Source organism: Hevea brasiliensis, chromosome 18, assembly GCF_030052815.1.
Source record: "Hevea brasiliensis isolate MT/VB/25A 57/8 chromosome 18, ASM3005281v1, whole genome shotgun sequence".
NCBI lineage: Eukaryota > Viridiplantae > Streptophyta > Magnoliopsida > Malpighiales > Euphorbiaceae > Hevea > Hevea brasiliensis.
Window position 1 is genome coordinate 34349866 of NC_079510.1, and position 18948 is coordinate 34368813.

The following is an 18948-nucleotide window of genomic DNA, read 5'->3' on the forward strand; positions in this document are numbered from 1 at the left end:
AACATCTAAAAGCAAGGAATTACAAAAGAAGACGAAACAGAATCCTATACTCCACATGTGACAACTCTAGGTGCACACTTTCCCATGAATCTAAAGCCTAAGCTCTGATACTAAATTTGTCATGACCCAATCTATGGGCTGGACCGGCACTAGGACCTGGGCTAGCCTAAAGCCCCCGAGGCCCGTAATAAGCCTAACTATCCCTTAACCCAATCCTAAGGCCCATTTTAAGCCCAAATTCAAGAATTCAACCTGACAAAGTCCGTCCATAGTATGGACCATACAATGGGGAGTTTTTACTCATTCGACCTGTAAACACAATATATAATCATTTGGAGAGCTCAGTTCACCCTCTACATACTCATAATATCATAAAATCCAATGGGAGCTCAGCTCCCTCATCCAATCCAGTCATACATGCATTTAATGTTCTTACAAATTCAACATAATATTATATTACAGTCCCAAATTGATTAAAATACTTCTAACACATGCAGAGTCTAAATTTTGGCTAAATTGTACAAAATACATTAGATATTACTAATTGACCTACGAAGAAGAGGAGCAGGTTAGTCACAATAAGTAATCCTCCTATAACCTAAAAAAATAAGATGAATAGGAGTGAATGTTCGACTCAGAAAGTAAAATACCAATTTTAACTATAATTTATATAACTACCTAAAGCTAATGCATCCTAAAGAGTGGAATGCAGCACCATCGAAATTTTCACACACATCACATCATAACAGTAAAAAGGTAATTTGGAGCACTCACACACCCAATAATGTTCAAACAGTACATATATGGGAGCTGATTCCTTATATAGCTCTCTTAATCCACCTTCTGCCTGCGAGTGTCTCTCAAGCCGGACTTTTGCTTGATAAACCAAATGCGGGGGCCAGCAAGATCATCTCGAGCTATGCCTACCTTGACTTATCCATAAAGGACCGGGTCCCAGCGAGTGTCTCTCAAGCTGCATCTAACCATCCAATCCATACCCAATACCACACACCTCACGCACGCCAACGCATGCACACTACTCCAAATTACCATAAACAACATCCATGGCACTTCATCAATTAAGAATGCAATATAAAACATGCCTAATGTTTAGCTACGTAGATACATATTTATAAGTGATGCATGGGCATGCCTGAACATATAATAATATTGAAATTATAATTAAAATTAATATTTTACTCACAGACGTAAACCGAGGTCACTGTGGTGGCTGAGAGGAGGAGAAAGGCTGTCCCGGCTTACCTGATAATTACATTACAATTATTTAATATAATTGACTCAATACAAGTTTAAAAGAATTAAAGACACCCTAAATCGTGCCGAAAATCAGCAGAGTTTTCCCTATACCTAAGACCTACCTAACCTACAAAAGGGTTCAAATCACACTTCTAAAATCACACATCCCATCTCCACATCTCATCAACAAAACATGGCCCCTCCTGGGCCCGTCAAACTAGACAATACTCAAGTGACTATACAAAATAATTATTTAAAAATTTAGGGTGTTACAGGTGTCATGTCAGCATCATTTAATATCGTTAGTAATTTATCCTTATGGTAAAAATATAACTAAAATTTCTGTTCTTAATTGGCACAAAATAAAATACATGCCCTTAATATTAAAAAGACCAAAATACATAATATTTTAATATATTTTACTTTTTTTAATAAAAAAAACTCAACTTTCAAAAATTTATAATTTCACTTTAAATTAAAAAAAATTACCAATTAAATTTTAAACTATTAATAATCGTGCAATTACATTATACCGTCAAGTTGCATGTTATTGGGACAATGAAATCATCACATCCACCTTTCTTAAATCTCAATTAAGCCAATTGAACCTTAATAAAAATCAATTGAATGAAGTTAAATATAATACAAAATCAGATGATTTTTAACCACTGAAATTAAGCTAATTAATCCACTAACCATTATGTAAATTCCAATCGACATTGACACTGAACATACCCCATTAAAATTCAATGTGTTTCATAACATCCATTTTGGGGACAGTGGATTAAAAATAGGGACGGGGGACCCTGGACCCCCCAAATTTTTTAATAATATTTATATCTATTTGAATTATTAAAAATTTTAATGACTTATTTTATTAATTTACCTTTAAAAATTTTCCTTTAAATTTAATATTTAAAATTATTAGTTTTATCTCTATTATTTTATCCTTATAGAGTCAAAATTTTTATTGGTTACTATTTATTATAATAATTATAAATATTATTTCAAACATTAATAAGTTTTAAAATATCTCTTCACACGCTTAAACTCTTAAAATTTAATTTAGATTTTCAAAAACATTTTAATTTTTCCACTCTCAAACTCAAAATAAAATTCTTCCAAAATTAATTTCCTCGTCGCAGCTATTAAAAGCTTTTTTTGAAGACCATATTATTATACTTGGTTAAATGTAAACTATATGGAGTCTCAATATATTCAAAGTTTCTTTGGAAACTTTTAAAATGCAAAATTGCAGTTCAATTCAATTTTATTTACTTAATTAGTTCAAATTCAATGATGGGATTCAATTTGATTTTGTGTTAATAGCTATGAGATTTTATTAACTCCGTCTAAGTAGTTTGTGCTTAGTCGATCCCAAGTCCAGATAAAGGAGGAGGTTTGCGATATGTGACAACCAGCGTAAAATTTCATCACACCTTATGATATAAATTCTTATGATATGAATGTTGGGACATCCCCTACTTACGACGCGCTACATCGGAGCCCGTGTGTAGTGAAAAATATGCAAAGGGGTAGCGCGTTCACCAAAAGCTATGCGCCATACCAGCGCCCCGGTGTGGTGTTAAATGAGCAAGGGTTCTCACATCACGAACAGGTGTGGGTAAAGAAGTTAGTCCATAAGACAAATAGTAGAATAGATAGTGGAACAGAACACAAGATATGCACAGAGAACAATAGAAGGTATCATTGAAGAAGATCAATTAGAAAGAAACAAGATAGGGAGAGAATCAGGATCAGTACTTAGAATGTTGGATCACTTACAGGAAAATTAATGGAGCTTGTGGATACATTGGAAAGGAGAATGGTGAATATTGCTTGCATTTAGGAGACTAAATGGGTATGAGAAAAAAGTAAGGAAATGGGTAATTCAGGATACAAACTATGGTTTACCAGAAATTAGACGAACAAGAAGGGAGTGGGCATAATCATAGATAGGACATCGAAAGATACCGTAATAGCTGTGAAAAGAGTAGGAGATAGAATTATACTAGTAAAGCTAGTACTAGAAGGAGAAACAATAAATATAGTTAGTACTTATGCTCTACAAATAGGACTAGATAGTGAGAGTAAACAAGATTTTAGGAAGATATGGATGATCTAATGCAAAGCATGCCAAATGAAGAGAATGTTTTCTTCTGTAAAGATTTAAATGGACATGTAGGAAGTGATAGGCAAGGTTATGAGAATGTTCATAGAGGTTTTGGTTTTCGTAGCCGAAATGAGGAGGGGAAAAGCATCCTAGATTTTGCTATGACATACAACCTAATACTAGCAAATACCTACTTTATAAAATGGGAGTCACATTTAGTGACTTTCAAAAGTGGGCAACATAGAAGCCAAATTGACTTCTTCTTAACCACGAAGACAAATAGAGCTCTATGCAAGGATTGCAAGGTCATTCCGGAAGAGGCTTTAATAAGTCAACATCGATTAGTGGCCTTGGATGTTAAGTTTAGGAACAATTCAAGTAAGGCTAGAAGAAATATTATAGCTCGAACAAAGTGGTGGGAGTTCAAAGGAGTAAAGTAAGTGAAGTTCAAAAATGAGCTTCTCAAGCCCGAAGCATGGAAGCTGGATGTGGAGGCTAATGGTATGTAGATACAGATGGCCTCAAAGAATAGAGAAGTAGCTAGAAAAGTACTTAGAGAGTCTAGAAGACATGGACCACCCTCAAAAGAGAGATGGTGGTGGAATGAGGAAGTATAAAAGGCAGTGAAGAGAAAAAGAGAATGGTATAAGAAATTACCTAAGTGTGATAATAATAAAAAGTATGAACAGTACAAGATAGCAAAGAAGGAGGCAAAAAAGGCAGTTAGACAAGTAAAAGCACAGGCCTTTAAAAAGTTATATGAGAAACTTGAAACTAAAGAAGGGGAGAAAGATATTTATAGATTAGCAAGGATGAGAGAAAAGAAATGATAAGATCTCAATTAAGTTAGGTACATTAAGGATAAAGGAGGAAGTATTGGTGAACGATGAGGACATTAAAGAAAGATTGAGAAATTGTTTTGATGATCTCTTTAATAATAGTCAAAGTAGTAATAGCACGAATATAGACTACAGAGCAATAGAAAAGAATGTGAATTATACTAGAAGGATTATATCTTCAAAAGTAAATGAAGCACTTAAGAGAATGAAAGTAGTAAAGCCTGTGGACCCAATAGAATATCAATTAAAGTGTGGAAGTGTTTGGGAGATATGAAAGTAGCATGATTAACTAAATTGTTTAACAAGATTCTAAACTCAAAGAAAATGTCTGATGAATAGAGAAGGAGTATTTAAATACCTATTTTTAAAAATAAGGAAGACATACAGAGTTGCTCAAACTATTGGGGAATTAAACTCATGAGCCATACTATGAAGTTGTAGGAGAAAGTTGTGGAACATCGACTATGTCATAACACTTCTATCTCTCCCAATCAATTTGGCTTCATGCCTGGTCGTTCAACTATGGAAGGGATCTTTCTTATTAGAAGCTTGATGAAAAAATATAGAGATGTGAAGAAAGATCTATATATGATTTTTATCAATTTGGAGAAGGCTCATGATAGTGTTCTCAAAGATGTCTTATAAAGAGTGTTAGAATAAAAGAGAGTATCTATTAGGTACATACAAGTGTTGAAAGATATGTATGAAGGAGCAACTACTATTGTGCGCACAGTGGGAGGGGATACAAGAGATTTTCCTATCTCAGTTAGATTACACCAAGGTTCAGCTGTAAGCCCTTACCTTTTTACATTAATTCTAGATGAATTGACGAAACATATACAAGAGAGTATTCCTTGATGCATGATATTTGTAAATGATATAGTTCTCATAGATGAGACACGAGAAGCGAGAAAGAGTCAATAGAAAGCTAGAGTTTTGGAGAAATACTCTAGAGTCAAAGGGCTTTAAGTTAAGTAGAACGAAGACAGAATACACGCATTGCAAGTTCAATGAAGGCCAAACTGATGATAGGGAAGGAGTTAGTTTGGATGGACTGGTATTGCCCCAAAGTAATCATTTTAAATATCTTAGCTCAATCCTTCAAGTAGATAGGAGATGTAAAGAGGATATTAGTCATAGAATTAAAGTTAGATGATTGAAGTGGAGATGTGCCATGGGAGTTTTATCTGATTGCAAGATTCCTAATAAGTTGAAAGCAAAATTTTACCGTACAGCCATATGACCGGCCATATTATATGGTAGTGAGTGTTGGGCAATGAAGGAATCATATTTATATAAGATAAGAGTTACAGAGATAAGAATATTAAAGTGGATGAGTGGCCATACTAGACTGGATGAAATTCGTAATTAAAGTATTAGAGAAAAGATAGGAATGGTGTCAATTGAGGATAAGTTGAGAGAATGAAGATTGAGGTGGTTTAGTCAAATGAAGCGTAGATATACGGAGGCTTCAGCTAGACAAGTAGAGCACATTGGGTTAGGAGATAGAAAGAAAAGAAGGGGTAAACCCAAACTGACTTGGAGAAGAATAGTACAACATGACTTAGAAGTATTACACATTTCCGAAAATTTAACTCAAAATCATTTAGAGTGGAGCAAAAGAATCCATATAACCAACCTTAAATTTTTAGGATAAAAGCTTAGTTGAGTTGAGTTGAGATATGAGATTTTATTGAATCTATAATTTAATCTATTCTGTTTTAAAATTAAATAATTTAATTTTGATATTTTAATAAATTTATTAATCGTTAGAGTTTAAATTAAATTATCGTTAATTCTAGCAAAAATATCAAACCCTTAACTTTATTTTGAATTTAAAAATAATTTAATTTTTGATATTTTATTTTCTTAATAATTTAATTTTTTGAAATTTTATTTTATTAATAATTTAGTCTCAGTATTTTGAAAATATTAATTCCATTAAATAAAAAATAAATTTAAATTATTAAAAATAAAAATTAATTACATTGGGTCCTTAAAAATTTTGGTTAATTGCAAATATCCATATATTTTATAAATTAGTCCTTAAATATTATAATTATTTACAAATAATCCTTTTTAATTTTGTAAGATTCTATTATTATTATTATTATTATTATTATTATTATTATTATTATTATTATTATTATTATATATAAAAAAATAAAAATATGAATATGGACATGTTGATAAAATAAAACTTTAGAGATTAAATTATTTTCAGATTAAAGCATTGTGGTTATTTTTACTAAATTTAATAAAGAATTAATCATAATTTTAATAGTAGGAATAAATTTATAAATTTATTAAAATGTTAATAATTAAATTATTTAATTTTAAAATTACAGAGACAAAAAGTTATATTCTTAACTAAATCTCAAGAACTAAATTATTAATAAAATAAAACTTTATGTATTAAATTATTTTTAAATTAAAAATTGAGTTAATGGCAACTTGGTTACTTTTATTATAATTAACGATAACTTAAATGAAATTATAACGACATTGACTAACTTATAACTTAACTAAAAACATCAACAACTAAATTACTTTGTTTCAAAACTATAAAAATTAAATTATAAATTTAATAAAATTGTAGAAATTAAATTATAATTTAAATTACCCTTAAAATATCAAGCAATAAATAGGAATGGTATATATAAAAAACAATTCACATTGCAAATATTCCAAATGTTGGAACTCAGTTAAATTGTTTGTTTTAAAAGTCACTTGAAGCATGTGAATTCTATCATATGATATGTTCTAGAGGAGGCTGGAGATTCATGCCCCACGATGAAAATGCTTGAGATTGTTGGGCCAGGAACATCCTGCCGCATTGAAGAAGTTCACACTAGGTAATTTATTGGATAATTTTCTATTTAATTCTTGAATTTTTTTTATTATTTAAAATTAATATTTTAAATTTTTATATTTTAAAAAATAAATTAATTTTTTTTTTACGTTCATCACATACTTAAGTCCTTTTGTTCATTTTGACTGATAGTTTTTAATATTAATTACAATTTATTCCATGGATATTGTGTTATTTTTATAGTTCTATACCTTAATTTCACAATAATTTATAGTGTCTCTCCATCTCTCTCCCTCTCCATCTCTTTCTCTCTCTCTCATCTATGTCTGTCCCATTTATATCTCTCTCCATTGTTTCTCTCCCTATCTATCTCTATATTTCTCTCTCCCTCCATTTCTATCTCTTGCACACATTGTTTCTCTCTCTCTCTCTCTCCCTATTTCTTTCTCTCCCTTTCCTAATCTAGATGTCTCTTATTCTCTCTCACTCCCTATTTCTTTCTCTCCCTCTCCTAATCTATATGTCTCTTATGACGTGAGAGAGAGAGAGAGAGGATGGGATATAGGGGGAGAGATAGACAAAAATAGGGGAAAGAAGGGGAGAGCAAGAAATGGGAGAGATTGAGGCATAAATGGGAGAGAGAGAGAGATATGAAGAAAGATAGAAAAGGGGGAGAAAGATAGAGAGATGGAGAAATACAAATAATTCTAATATTCAATGATTAAATTATAATTAATTTTAAATATTTACTCGAAAATAAATGAAAGGACCTAATGGTGCAACGAAAGCAAAACTATTGAACTAAATAGTCCATTTTCTAATATACTAAAAAAAGGTATATTTTCTAAGATATAGAAACCCAAATATTAATAATAGTAAAATTAAAAGAATTAAAAAGTAAATTACCCTAATTATGAATTTAATTATTATGATATCTATTATTAAATGAGTTTTTTTTATATATAATAATTTAACTTTTTAATAATAATTTGATCGTGTTTGAGCTCAATCAAATAAAATGTAAGGTTGAGCTCACGAGCTTTGATAAATAAGTCAAATAAATAAACTAAATGTGAATTAAATAAGGTAAATACAAATCAAGCTCACGAACTTAATAAACAAAATAAATGTAAAGTCGACCTTGATATACAAGCTAAATCAGAGTCAAGCCCACAAATTTAATAAATAAGCTAATTCAAATTGACAAAGTTAAAATAAGTGAAGCTCACAAACAAGATAAATGCAAGTTAAACTTAAACTAAACTCGGAAATTTATAAAATTTAAATAGGTCAAACTCAAATTTAGTCGTACTTTATTTTGCGAAAATTTTTTTTAAAAAATATTTTTTATATTTTCTTATATTTGAAAATTTTTTAAAATGAATTAATAAAAAATATTTTTCTTATTAAAGTAAAAATTAAATAATTTTTTTAAATTTTAATAATTTTATTAAAATATAAACATTTATGTATGTATGTATGAATCAAATACATTTTATTAGTTCGATGTTATAACTAAACAATGAAATATTTTTATGAAAAACAAAATATTTTCTTATAAAATAATTTTCATAAAAAATATTATATATATATATAAGTTAATTTTTTACAAAATAAATATAATCTTAAAATCTTAATTTGAGTCTAATTTAAATTTATTAAAAATCTAATAAATTAAATATGAAATGTGTGTGTAAATTTATAATTAAATCTAAATCTTTCGGGCTCTCACATCGATTATAGATGTGTGTGCGTGAGTTCATAAACGTTGTCAAGACTCTACTCAGTCATCAATTACTTAGATATAAGTATTGATATAATAAGTCTTATATTCTCGTACGTGAATGTATTCTTCGACTAAAAAAGAAAAAGAAACAAAATGCTACAATGTGAGACTTGAGTCCAGGTGTGTCCCAATGATTTAACGAGATCCGCAAGTTAATAGGCATGTCCATTATTGAGACTAAGGCTCTCACATCAAATTGTGAATGAACAACATTTCATATAAAGAAACTCTTGCAATATGCCAATTGTTCTGAAAATAAATTTCCTGAAGACCACATGAGAATATACGTCAGCTAAATCCTCACCATCTTCTCCAATTGCAACCTTCTTCTCAGATATTCTCAAATCTATGCACTCCCTTAAAGGTTCAAGTCCAATTAACGTGAACGAAACCAGTTACTTCCTCTAAATCTTGTGTTCTTCGAAAAAGAAAAAAAAAAAAAACTAAATCTGAACTGTTCAACACTCAACTCGCGTCATTTACCGCCGAGGATTGTAATGTTGGACACTTGAAATTAGGAATAGATAGTTTTTATAATTTATTCCTAAATTTAGTTTTATGTTTTATTTTTATCTTTTATTTTTAATTTATTATTAAAAAAATTTTAAATCTTAATTTTATTTTAAAAAGATTCTTCTAACCTAGAATAATAAATTCAGTTTAAAATCTCTAAACTACAACTATTGTACAAACATGACGTTTACAAATTCAATTTTAAAACTTTTTAAATTTTTTTCCTTTTCAATAAACAGAAATCTAAATTATGATTAAAATGATTAATATTTTCTAAATATAAAAAAATAAAAACATAATTTTATAATTTTTTTAACTTAAAAAAGGTACTATAAAAATTAAAAAAATTATAAAATAAAATTAAAATCTAAAAATAAATTAAAATTAAAATATAAAAGTAAACACGTGATAAAATTTAAAAACAGACTACAAAAATTACCTGGTTAGTAACTCTTCAACCATAAATTTCGGTATTAAAAAAAAAACTTGTATTACTGAAACAACACACATATAAATATCTGCAATCGACATTTCAAAATCCAGGAAACAGCGAAGATAAGCACTCATTTTGCCTCAGGAGTCAGGACAATAGACAACACTGACTGCTCTATCAATGTACGTCCTTCTAATGCCAGATCAGAGACAAACACTTAATTTTTAATTTTTTTTTTTTTCCCTTTTCCCCTGCTTCGAAACTTTGATTTCACCATACTTAATTTATCAAGGCTAGCATACGCTATGAAGGGATATATATTCCAGATTTTCAGGGGCACTTGGGCTTGTTGCCACGGGTAGTCATGTTGGTGTAGCACTTGCCACATTTCTCCCTGTTGCCGTAAGTTCCTGGTGGCACACATTTGCATCGGTCACAGCAAGTTACACAAGCTCTCGCACATCGGTTCTTCCTGGAATGTAATTTGCATCTCTCTGCACAAAGCGGGATGCAATCTGCCACCAAAATCATCACAAAATGTCACTGAAATTTCTATCAAACGACGAAAAAGATGCAGAACTTCAGTTTGTGTTAATTTCCTAGGAAAGATGAGATTTTACCTGCTCTTGTCCTCACTGGGGGCATTGGTGTACCACTCGGTGGTTTCACTGGTGGCACAGGAGTTGGAGGCTTGACAACTGGCGGAGAAGGAGTAGGCGGCTTCACCACTGGTGGCGTAGGAGTGGGCGGCTTCACCACTGGTGGAGAAGGAGTTGGGGGTTTGGCTACTGGTGGATATGGAGTTGGGGGTTTGGCTACTGGTGGATATGGAGTTGGGGGCTTGACCACCGGTGGAGGAGTTGGGGGTTTGGCTACTGGTGGAGGAGTTGGAGGCTTGACTACTGGTGGAGAAGGAGTCGGTGGCTTAACCACTGGTGGTGTAGGGGTCGGTGGCTTGACGACTGGCGGGGCAGGAGTTGGGGCCTTGACCACTGGTGGGTAAGGAGGAGTTGGTGCCTTGACTGGGGGTGCAGGAGTGGGATTCTTGGCGACTGGTGGTACAGGAGCTGGTGTTGGGGCGACTAGTATTTGGGAATAAGTGATCTGTACCAACTCAGCAAAAATGTGCTCTCATATCAGCAATTTGGTCCTGGATTCAATTTCTAGTACCACATTGAACAAAGCAACAAGAAAAATTACAGAAACAGTGAACTGAAAAGTTACCTTCTGCAAGAACTCTTCACTGGGATATAAAGCCTGCAAGAAACATAAACACTGTTAAGCAAAAAGCACTTTAATCTGTGCGAAAGACAAAGACATAAACAATGAGCCATACCTTCGCAGCAGTAAGTAAGAGAAAAGAAGTAACCAGAAACAACGCAGCCTTGGCCGCCATTGCAGGAAGCAAGTCTTGAGGGGTGTGCAGTTGAAGGAGAAGGAGCAAGCGGGTTTAAATAGAGTAACAAGGAGGTGAAGATTGATTGAATTAAATGTGAATGCCAGCTATTTCTGATCACATAGACATAAGAGTAATGGGTGGCAGTCCAAAGTCTGACTTAAGGTTCGACCCACATGCCCCAAGGAGTGTGTCTCCTAATTGACAAGCTTTATCTTTTCAATCATGTCACTCAGTGACGGTGTGCACAGGCACAGCCCTTGATATTTTTTTTTATTAACCCGGTACACGAGATCTGTTCTTTACAAACAAAGCTACCATTTCATGGATTTGGGACTCCGTTTTTTAAAATTTGGGTTGGTGAGTTCTCATGGTTTTTTATTTTATGTTGAGGTTAGGTTTACACTTTGACCAGCCAGGGAACTCCACATGACCAAATATTGACGCATGTGGAGCCACCCACACCCATCTTCACAATTATGTAGCTATGCATTATTAGAGATGTTTTGGTTTTACTATTTGATGTAATTGATAATTGATTATATCTGATAAATATCTGATAAATTGTATCAGTTTGTTTGATAAATTCTTTAAAAAAATAATTAATAATTAATAGAATGCTTATTAATTATATTTTGTATTAATTTTATAATTAAAGTTGTTTAACTTTATCTAAGTAATCTGTGCTTAGTCGGTCTCAAGTCTGGATAAAGGAGGAGGGTTGCGTTAGGTAACAATCAGCATTAAAATTTCGTCACACCCTATGATATGAATTCAAATGATATAAACATTGGAGTGTCCTCTACTTACGATGCTCTACAACGGAGCCCTAGTGTAGGGCAATTACCAAAAGCGACGCACCATGTCATCACCCAGATGTAGTGTTAAATGAGCAAGGGTTCCCACATCATGGATGGGTGTGGGTAAAGAAGTTAGTCTATATGACAAATAGTAAAATAGATAGTGAAACAGAACACAAGATATGCACAGAGAACAATAGAAGGTATCATAGAAGGAGATCAATTAGGAAGAAACAAAATAGGGAGAGAATCAGGGTCGATATTTGAAATGTTGAATCACTTACAGGAAAATTAATGGAGCTTATGGATACCTTGGAAAGTAGAATGATGAATATTGCTTGCATTCATGAGACTAAATGGGTATGAGAAAAAAAGTAAGGAAGTGGGTAATTCAGGATACAAACTGTAGTTTACCGAAAATGAGAGAAATAAGAACGGAGTTAGCATAATCATAGACAGGATATTAAAAGATTATGTAATAGCTGTGAAAAGAGTATGAGATAGAATTATACTAGTAAAGCTAGTACTAGAAGAAGAAACAATAAATATAGTTAGTGCTTATGCCCCATAAATAGGACTAGATAGTGAGAGTAAATAAAGGTTTTAAGAAGATATGGATGATCTAATGCAAAGCATACTAAATGAAGAGAATGTTTTCATCAGTGGAGATTTGAATGGACATGTAGGAAGTGATAGGTAAGGTTATGAGAATATTCATGTAATATCCTCACTTTAGCTAGTCCGTACGTTCTACTGTTCCGGTGATCAATATCGATCCGGGCAGCTAAAATATCTGGAATTATAATTAGACTACAGTGAGGAGTTATAAATAAACCAAATAATGATAAGAAAAATTAAGGAAAATTTTTAGAAATGAAATGCACTAAGGTTAAATGAGCCGTAGCCTCAGCGATGAGTGACCCTAACGGAAAGTGACAGTGAAGGCCGTTAGCAACCCTAAATCCGGGGAAAACTCCATTAAATAATTTTTGGAATTTCAGGGAAGAATTATTGGGGTTTCAATGATAATAAAATGCTAAGAAAACACAAACAAAATTTAATCAATTGGTACACACAATTTTAGCTCGTTAAGCCAAACGGATGGCATTTTGGTCATTTCGTCTTCAGAGATGATTTTTGACCAACTTGTCCAATTAAGTACATAAATTATATGATATAAAAAATGAATTAATGTTGATGAAAAATTAATTTGAAGTGAGTAGAAATGAAAGAAAAAAGAAAAATGAATAAAATGCCTAATTATGACATCATAATGATGTCATTTAAAACCCTCCCACCAATCACCATTTAGCAAGTCTTCTTAAAACAAATAAAAGAGATAAGAATTAAGAAAAAAAAATCCATAATTTTCTTTCTTCTTCAGCTAGCCGAACCAGCTCCATGGTGTTTCACCATTGCCATCTCAACAAAGCTTCAATTCCCACCCTAAATCACCATAAAATCCTACCTTGTCTTCACTAAATTTGATCTTTATACCTTTTGTAAACTTGAGGCAGCAAAAAGGAAAGGAAACAAAGAGGTTTTGCAAGTATGAGAAACTCTTCAACTAAGGTTAGTGCCCAATTTATTCTCTCTCTCACTCAATTCATGTTTAAGGACATGATATAAGTTGAAATTGTAAGTTTAATGCATGAATTAAACTTTTAAAATTTGGGAACTTGAGCAAAATTAGGGTTTTGCTCATGTGTTAGTGAATGGAAGTCCTAATGGTCAAGTAGTGACCATTTGGCTGTGTTTTATGAGGAATTGAAATGAATTGTGGCTTTGGATTTGAGGTTGGGTATGCTGCCTCATAGGACCTGCAGGGCTGGATGTGAGTCCAGCAGATTTGGGCAGCTATAACTTGAGTTGCGTAGGTTCAATTGGTACAAGGACAATTGAACATAAAACTAAACACATAATGGCACAACTTTGGTGAAGAAACCCTGCCCAGAAAAACCAACCCAAGTTGACCTACAAACTACCCTAATCCGGGTGACCAACATGCTGTCCCTGGAAAATGACCAAATGAACAGTGTTTGTTCAAATGGTCATAACTTAGTGTAGAAAATCCAATTGACCTGAAATTTATATCAATGAAAAGCTTAGACAATTTAGAACAACTTTCATGAAGAACACCAAACCAAATTCTGACCAAAACCTATCTGAATTGCTAACCAAAATCAGAGTATCAAAACTGCCAAAACCATTTCTGCCCAGAAATTCTGGGTAGATGCCAATCCGGTTAGTCCTAAAGAAATTAGCATAACTTGAGCTAAAAGACTCCAAATGGAGTGATTCAAAAAGGGAATTAAAGAAGTCACATAAAGGAACAACTTTGATTAAGAACACTTGGCAAAATTCTCATTGTAGAATTGTCTAATGGAACTGTGAACTCTAGCATCCAAAACTAAAATTTTTGGTTTATTTCCTATTGATTTTAAGTATTGATTAGTAACTAATGCCAACACTTTTGTAAATCAAAAGGTGGTAATTTCATGTGGTTAGAGCTCATGTAACTATTATGTATAAGAAAGTCAATATTTTAACTCGAATAGTAAAATGAATAGTAACCTTACATATTAAATGCAAATATTCAATTAAGAGCTCTGTAATATGCCCTAGTAGACCTAGTAAGATTGGTTTGGATAGGTTGACATGCCAATAAAGTTTTGATAGTAGTATTGCATATGGCACTATGCCATTCTGTGATTTATGGCTTATGTGGCCATTTCGTGATTTTATGGCTTTTAGCCATTCTGACACTATTATGATACTTGGCCTCGTGTCTAATATTTATTACAGCTTATTAGTTGTTCTATTGCACACCAGAAGACACAATGTGATCAATGGTATGACGGTCCGAGGTACTTGGTATCCAGTGCCAGTTTACCCCTTTATCTAGTCTAGTCAACTAGTATAGGTTACTTGGGCAATCAAAATAAAATCTTACCAAATTTTAATCAAATGATTAATGTAAAAAGTATCAGGCCACTGCGAATAATTACCAGAAACTCAGTCTACATAAAATGTCAGCATCTACTCTGCATGTTTATTTTATTTTAGTTATTTTTTATTTTATTATTGGCACCACTAAGCAATATTGCTTAGCGTGTTACTTTTGCTACGCGTAGGTACAGGAGACACAGAGCGTGAGCCCAGTAGACCCCAGTCTAGGTGAGAGTCAGATCTGCCAGTGTCCTGTGTCACCTCTCATCTGCAGTGTATTTTGGTGGGGCACTAGGATTCTCTTTTGTATTTTTATAGATTGTATTTTGTATTTAGGTCTTTATGTTATTATGTAAATTATAATCACTTGTATCATTTTGTATTGTGAATTAATGAAATTAAGTATTGCCTTCATAAACTTGAGTTCAAATTGAATTATATATGAAATGGATTGAATGAATGAAAATTGTTGAGAAATATTGAGATGAAAGTGATTATTTAGAGTTGAGAATGATTGGAAAAATATTTGGAAGTATTTTTCACAGGTTTCGAAGAACTATTTTTACCATTTTTAGCCGGCACTATGTCAGATTTTTCTGAAAAATCTTCAGAACCTCAAATTTATTTAAAATTTCAATAAATGATGTAGATGATAGTAGTTTCATAAGTTTTACTTAATGACCCATAAATAAATAAATTTTAAAATGATAAATATCAATGAGTTAAGATCTGGTGTTCCGACACATTGTGTGGCATATCTTACTCAGCTACATTGTAGACGGGTAAGGGGTGTCACAGTTCATGAAGGTTTTGGTTTTGGCAGCAGAAATGAGAAGGAAAAAAGCATCCTGGATTTTGCTATGGCATACGACCTAATACTAGTAAATACCTACTTTATAAAAAGAAAGTCACATTTAGTGACTTTTAAAAGTGGGCAATATAGAAGCCAAATTGACTTCCTTTTAACTAGGAAGATAAATAAAGCTCTATGCAAGGATTGCAAAGTCATTCCAGGAGAGGCTTTAACAAGACAACATCGGTTAGTGGTCTTGGATGTCAAGTTTAGGAATAATTCAAGTAAGGTTAGAAGAAATAGTGTAGCTCGAACAAAGTGGTAGGAGCTGAAAGGAGTAAAGCAAGTGAAGTTCAAAAATAAGCTTCTCGAGTCCGAAGCATAGAAGTTGGATATGGAGGCCAATGATATGCGGATACAGATGGTATAAAAAATTAGAGAAGTAGCTAAAAAAAGTACTTGGAAAGGCTATAAGACATTGAACACCCTCAAAAGAGAGATGGTGGTAGAATGAGGAAGTACAAAAGGCAGTAAAGAGAAAGAGAGAATAGTATAAGAAATTACCTAAATATGATAATAATGAGGCATATAAATAGTACAAGATAGCAAAGAAAGAGGCAAAAAAGGCAGTTAGTCAAACAAGAACCCAGGTCTTTGAAAAGTTATATGAGAAATTTGAAACTAAAGAATGGGAGAAAAATATTTATAGATTAGCAAGAAAGAGAGAAAAAAAATGTCAATATCTCAATCAAGTTAGGTGCGTTAAGGATAAATAAGGAAAAGTATTAGTGAAAGATGAGGACATTAAAGAAAGATGGAGAAATTATTTTGATGATCTCTTTAACAATTGTCAAAGTGGTAATAGCGTGAATATAGACTACAGAGCAATAGAAAAGAATGTGAATTATACTAAAAGAATTAGATCTTTAGAAGTAAAGGAAGCACTTAAGAGAATGAAAGTAGGTAAAACCTGTGAGCCCGATGGAATACCAATTGAAGTGTGAAAGTGTTTGGGAGATATAGGAGTGGCATTGTTAACTAAATTATTTAATAAGATTTTAAACTCAAAGAAAATATGTGATGAATGTAGGAGGAGTATTTTAGTACCTATTTTTAAAAATAAGGGAGACATACAGAATTACTCAAACTACAGGGAAATTAAACTCATGAGCCATACTATGAAGTTGTGGAGAGAGTTGTAGAACATCGACTACGTCATGACACTTCTATCTCTCCCAATCAATTTGACTTCATGCCCGGTCGTTCAACTATGAAAGCAATCTTTCTCATTAGAAGCTTAATGGAGAAATATAGAGATGTGAAGAAAGATCTACACATAGTTTTTATCAATTTGGAGAAGACTTATGATAGTGTTCTAAGAGATGTCTTATGGAGAGTGTTAGGATAAAAGAGGGTATCTATTAGGTACATATTGAAAGATATGTATGAATGAGCAACTACTATTGTGCTCACAGTGGAAGGGGACACAAGAGATTTTCCTATCTCAATTGGATTACACCAAGGTTCAGCTATAAGCCCTTACCTTTTTATATTAGTTTTAGACGAAATGATGAAACATATATAAGAGAGTATCCTTTGGTCCATGATGTTTACAGATGAAAGAAAGTATTGTTTGGTGCATGATGTTTACAGATGATATAGTTCTGATAGATGAGACGCGAGAAGGAGTCAATAGAAAGTTAGAGCTTTTGAAAAGTACTCTAGAGTCAAAGGATTTTGAGTTAAGTAGAACGAAAACAAAATACATGCATTGATAATTCAGTGAAAGCCGAACTGGTGATGGGGAAGGAGTTAGTTTGGATGGAGTGGTACTGCCCTAAAGTAATCACTTTAAATATCTCGGCTCAATCCTTTAAGTATATGGGGGATGTGAGGAGGATGTTAATCATAGGATTAAAGCCAGATAATTGAAGTGGATAAGTGCCATGGGAGTCTTATGTGATCGCAAAATTCCCAATAAGTTGAAAGTAAAATTTTACGTACAGCCATACGACTGATCATATTATATAGTAGTGAATGTTGGGCACTGAAGGAGTCGTATATGTCTAAGATAAGAGTTGCGGAGATGATAATGTTAAGGTGGATGAGTGGTCATACTAGACTAGATAAAGTCCGTAATGAAAGTATTAGAGAAAAGGTAAGAGTTGTGCCAATTGAGGATAAGTTGAGCGAAGGAAGATTGAGGTGGTTTGGTCATGTGAAACGTAGATATATGGAGACTCCAATTAAACAACTAGAGCACATTAGGTTAGAGAATAGAAAGAAAAGAAGGGGTAGACCTAAACTGACTTGGAGAAGAGTAGTACAACATGACCTAGAAGCATTACACATTTCCGAAGATTTAACCCAAAATCGTTTAGAATAGAGAAATAGAATTCATAGAACGACTCCAAATTTTTAGGATAAATGCTTAGTTGAGTTGAGTTGAGTTTTGATAATTAAAGTTGTTTATGAATTGTAATAAAATCTTTAATAAATTTTATAATTACTTAGTTTAATATAAAATAAAATTAATGTTGCAAAAAATAAAATAATTTAACATAAATTTACATTTCATTTCATATGATTTTTATAAAATGATTTCTTTTTCGTGAAATAGTTAATTGACAAAAATTTATTAACTTAACTAAAAAAAAAGTTTTCTCACATAAAAAACACATAATATTTGTTTAAAAATCTAATAGATAATATTTAACAAGCCCTAAACCTGTTTCTATAATTTTTTAATAAAATTTGTCACATGTGATTTATCTATTAGATTTTTAAAAAATATTATATGTATTTTTTTACATAAAAAATTTTATTTTTTATTAAGTTAATGAATTCTTTATAATTAATTTTTTAAAAAAATATATTAATTTACAAAAAAATCTCATAAGATAAATTGTAAAATTTTATTAAATTATTTTATTTTTCATAACAGAATAATTTTACTTTGTGATAAAATTCAGTAGGCACATAATGCAACAAAAATATAATGACCATGATTTATCATGCTGCGAGATCCATTTTTATCCACAATCTTCTATAATGTTTTTTTGGTTGAACAACATCACTCAACATAGCTAAGAAACACAAAACCAAGATTAAGCCACTCCTATTTGATCATTCTACAGCTTATTAGGAATAAATGATATAATATAATAAATTCATAATTATATATTTATTTTATTGAATCGAGATGTATTTTTTTTCCTTATATGATTGAATTACATTTTTAACTCTCTAACGCCAAC

At 32.0% G+C, this 18948-nt stretch overlaps 1 protein-coding gene and 1 long non-coding RNA gene across 2 annotated transcripts; one reads left to right on the forward strand and one right to left on the reverse strand.

The window, feature by feature from the left end:
* Nucleotides 1-9793: 9793 nt before the first annotated feature.
* Nucleotides 9794-11194, reverse strand: LOC110659225 (gibberellin-regulated protein 14). Its single transcript, XM_021817084.2, has 4 exons — nt 11090-11194; nt 10978-11010; nt 10374-10857; nt 9794-10268 (listed from the first exon to the last, which is right to left on the reverse strand). The coding sequence occupies exons 1-4, from the start codon at nt 11147-11149 to the stop codon at nt 10084-10086; spliced, it is 762 nt and encodes a 253-aa protein (XP_021672776.2). The 5' UTR covers nt 11150-11194; the 3' UTR covers nt 9794-10083.
* LOC131176038 (uncharacterized) lies at nt 10493-11478 on the forward strand. Its single transcript, XR_009146193.1, has 2 exons — nt 10493-10532; nt 10647-11478. It is a non-coding gene; the product is annotated as an uncharacterized LOC131176038 (long non-coding RNA).
* Nucleotides 11479-18948: the final 7470 nt, after the last annotated feature.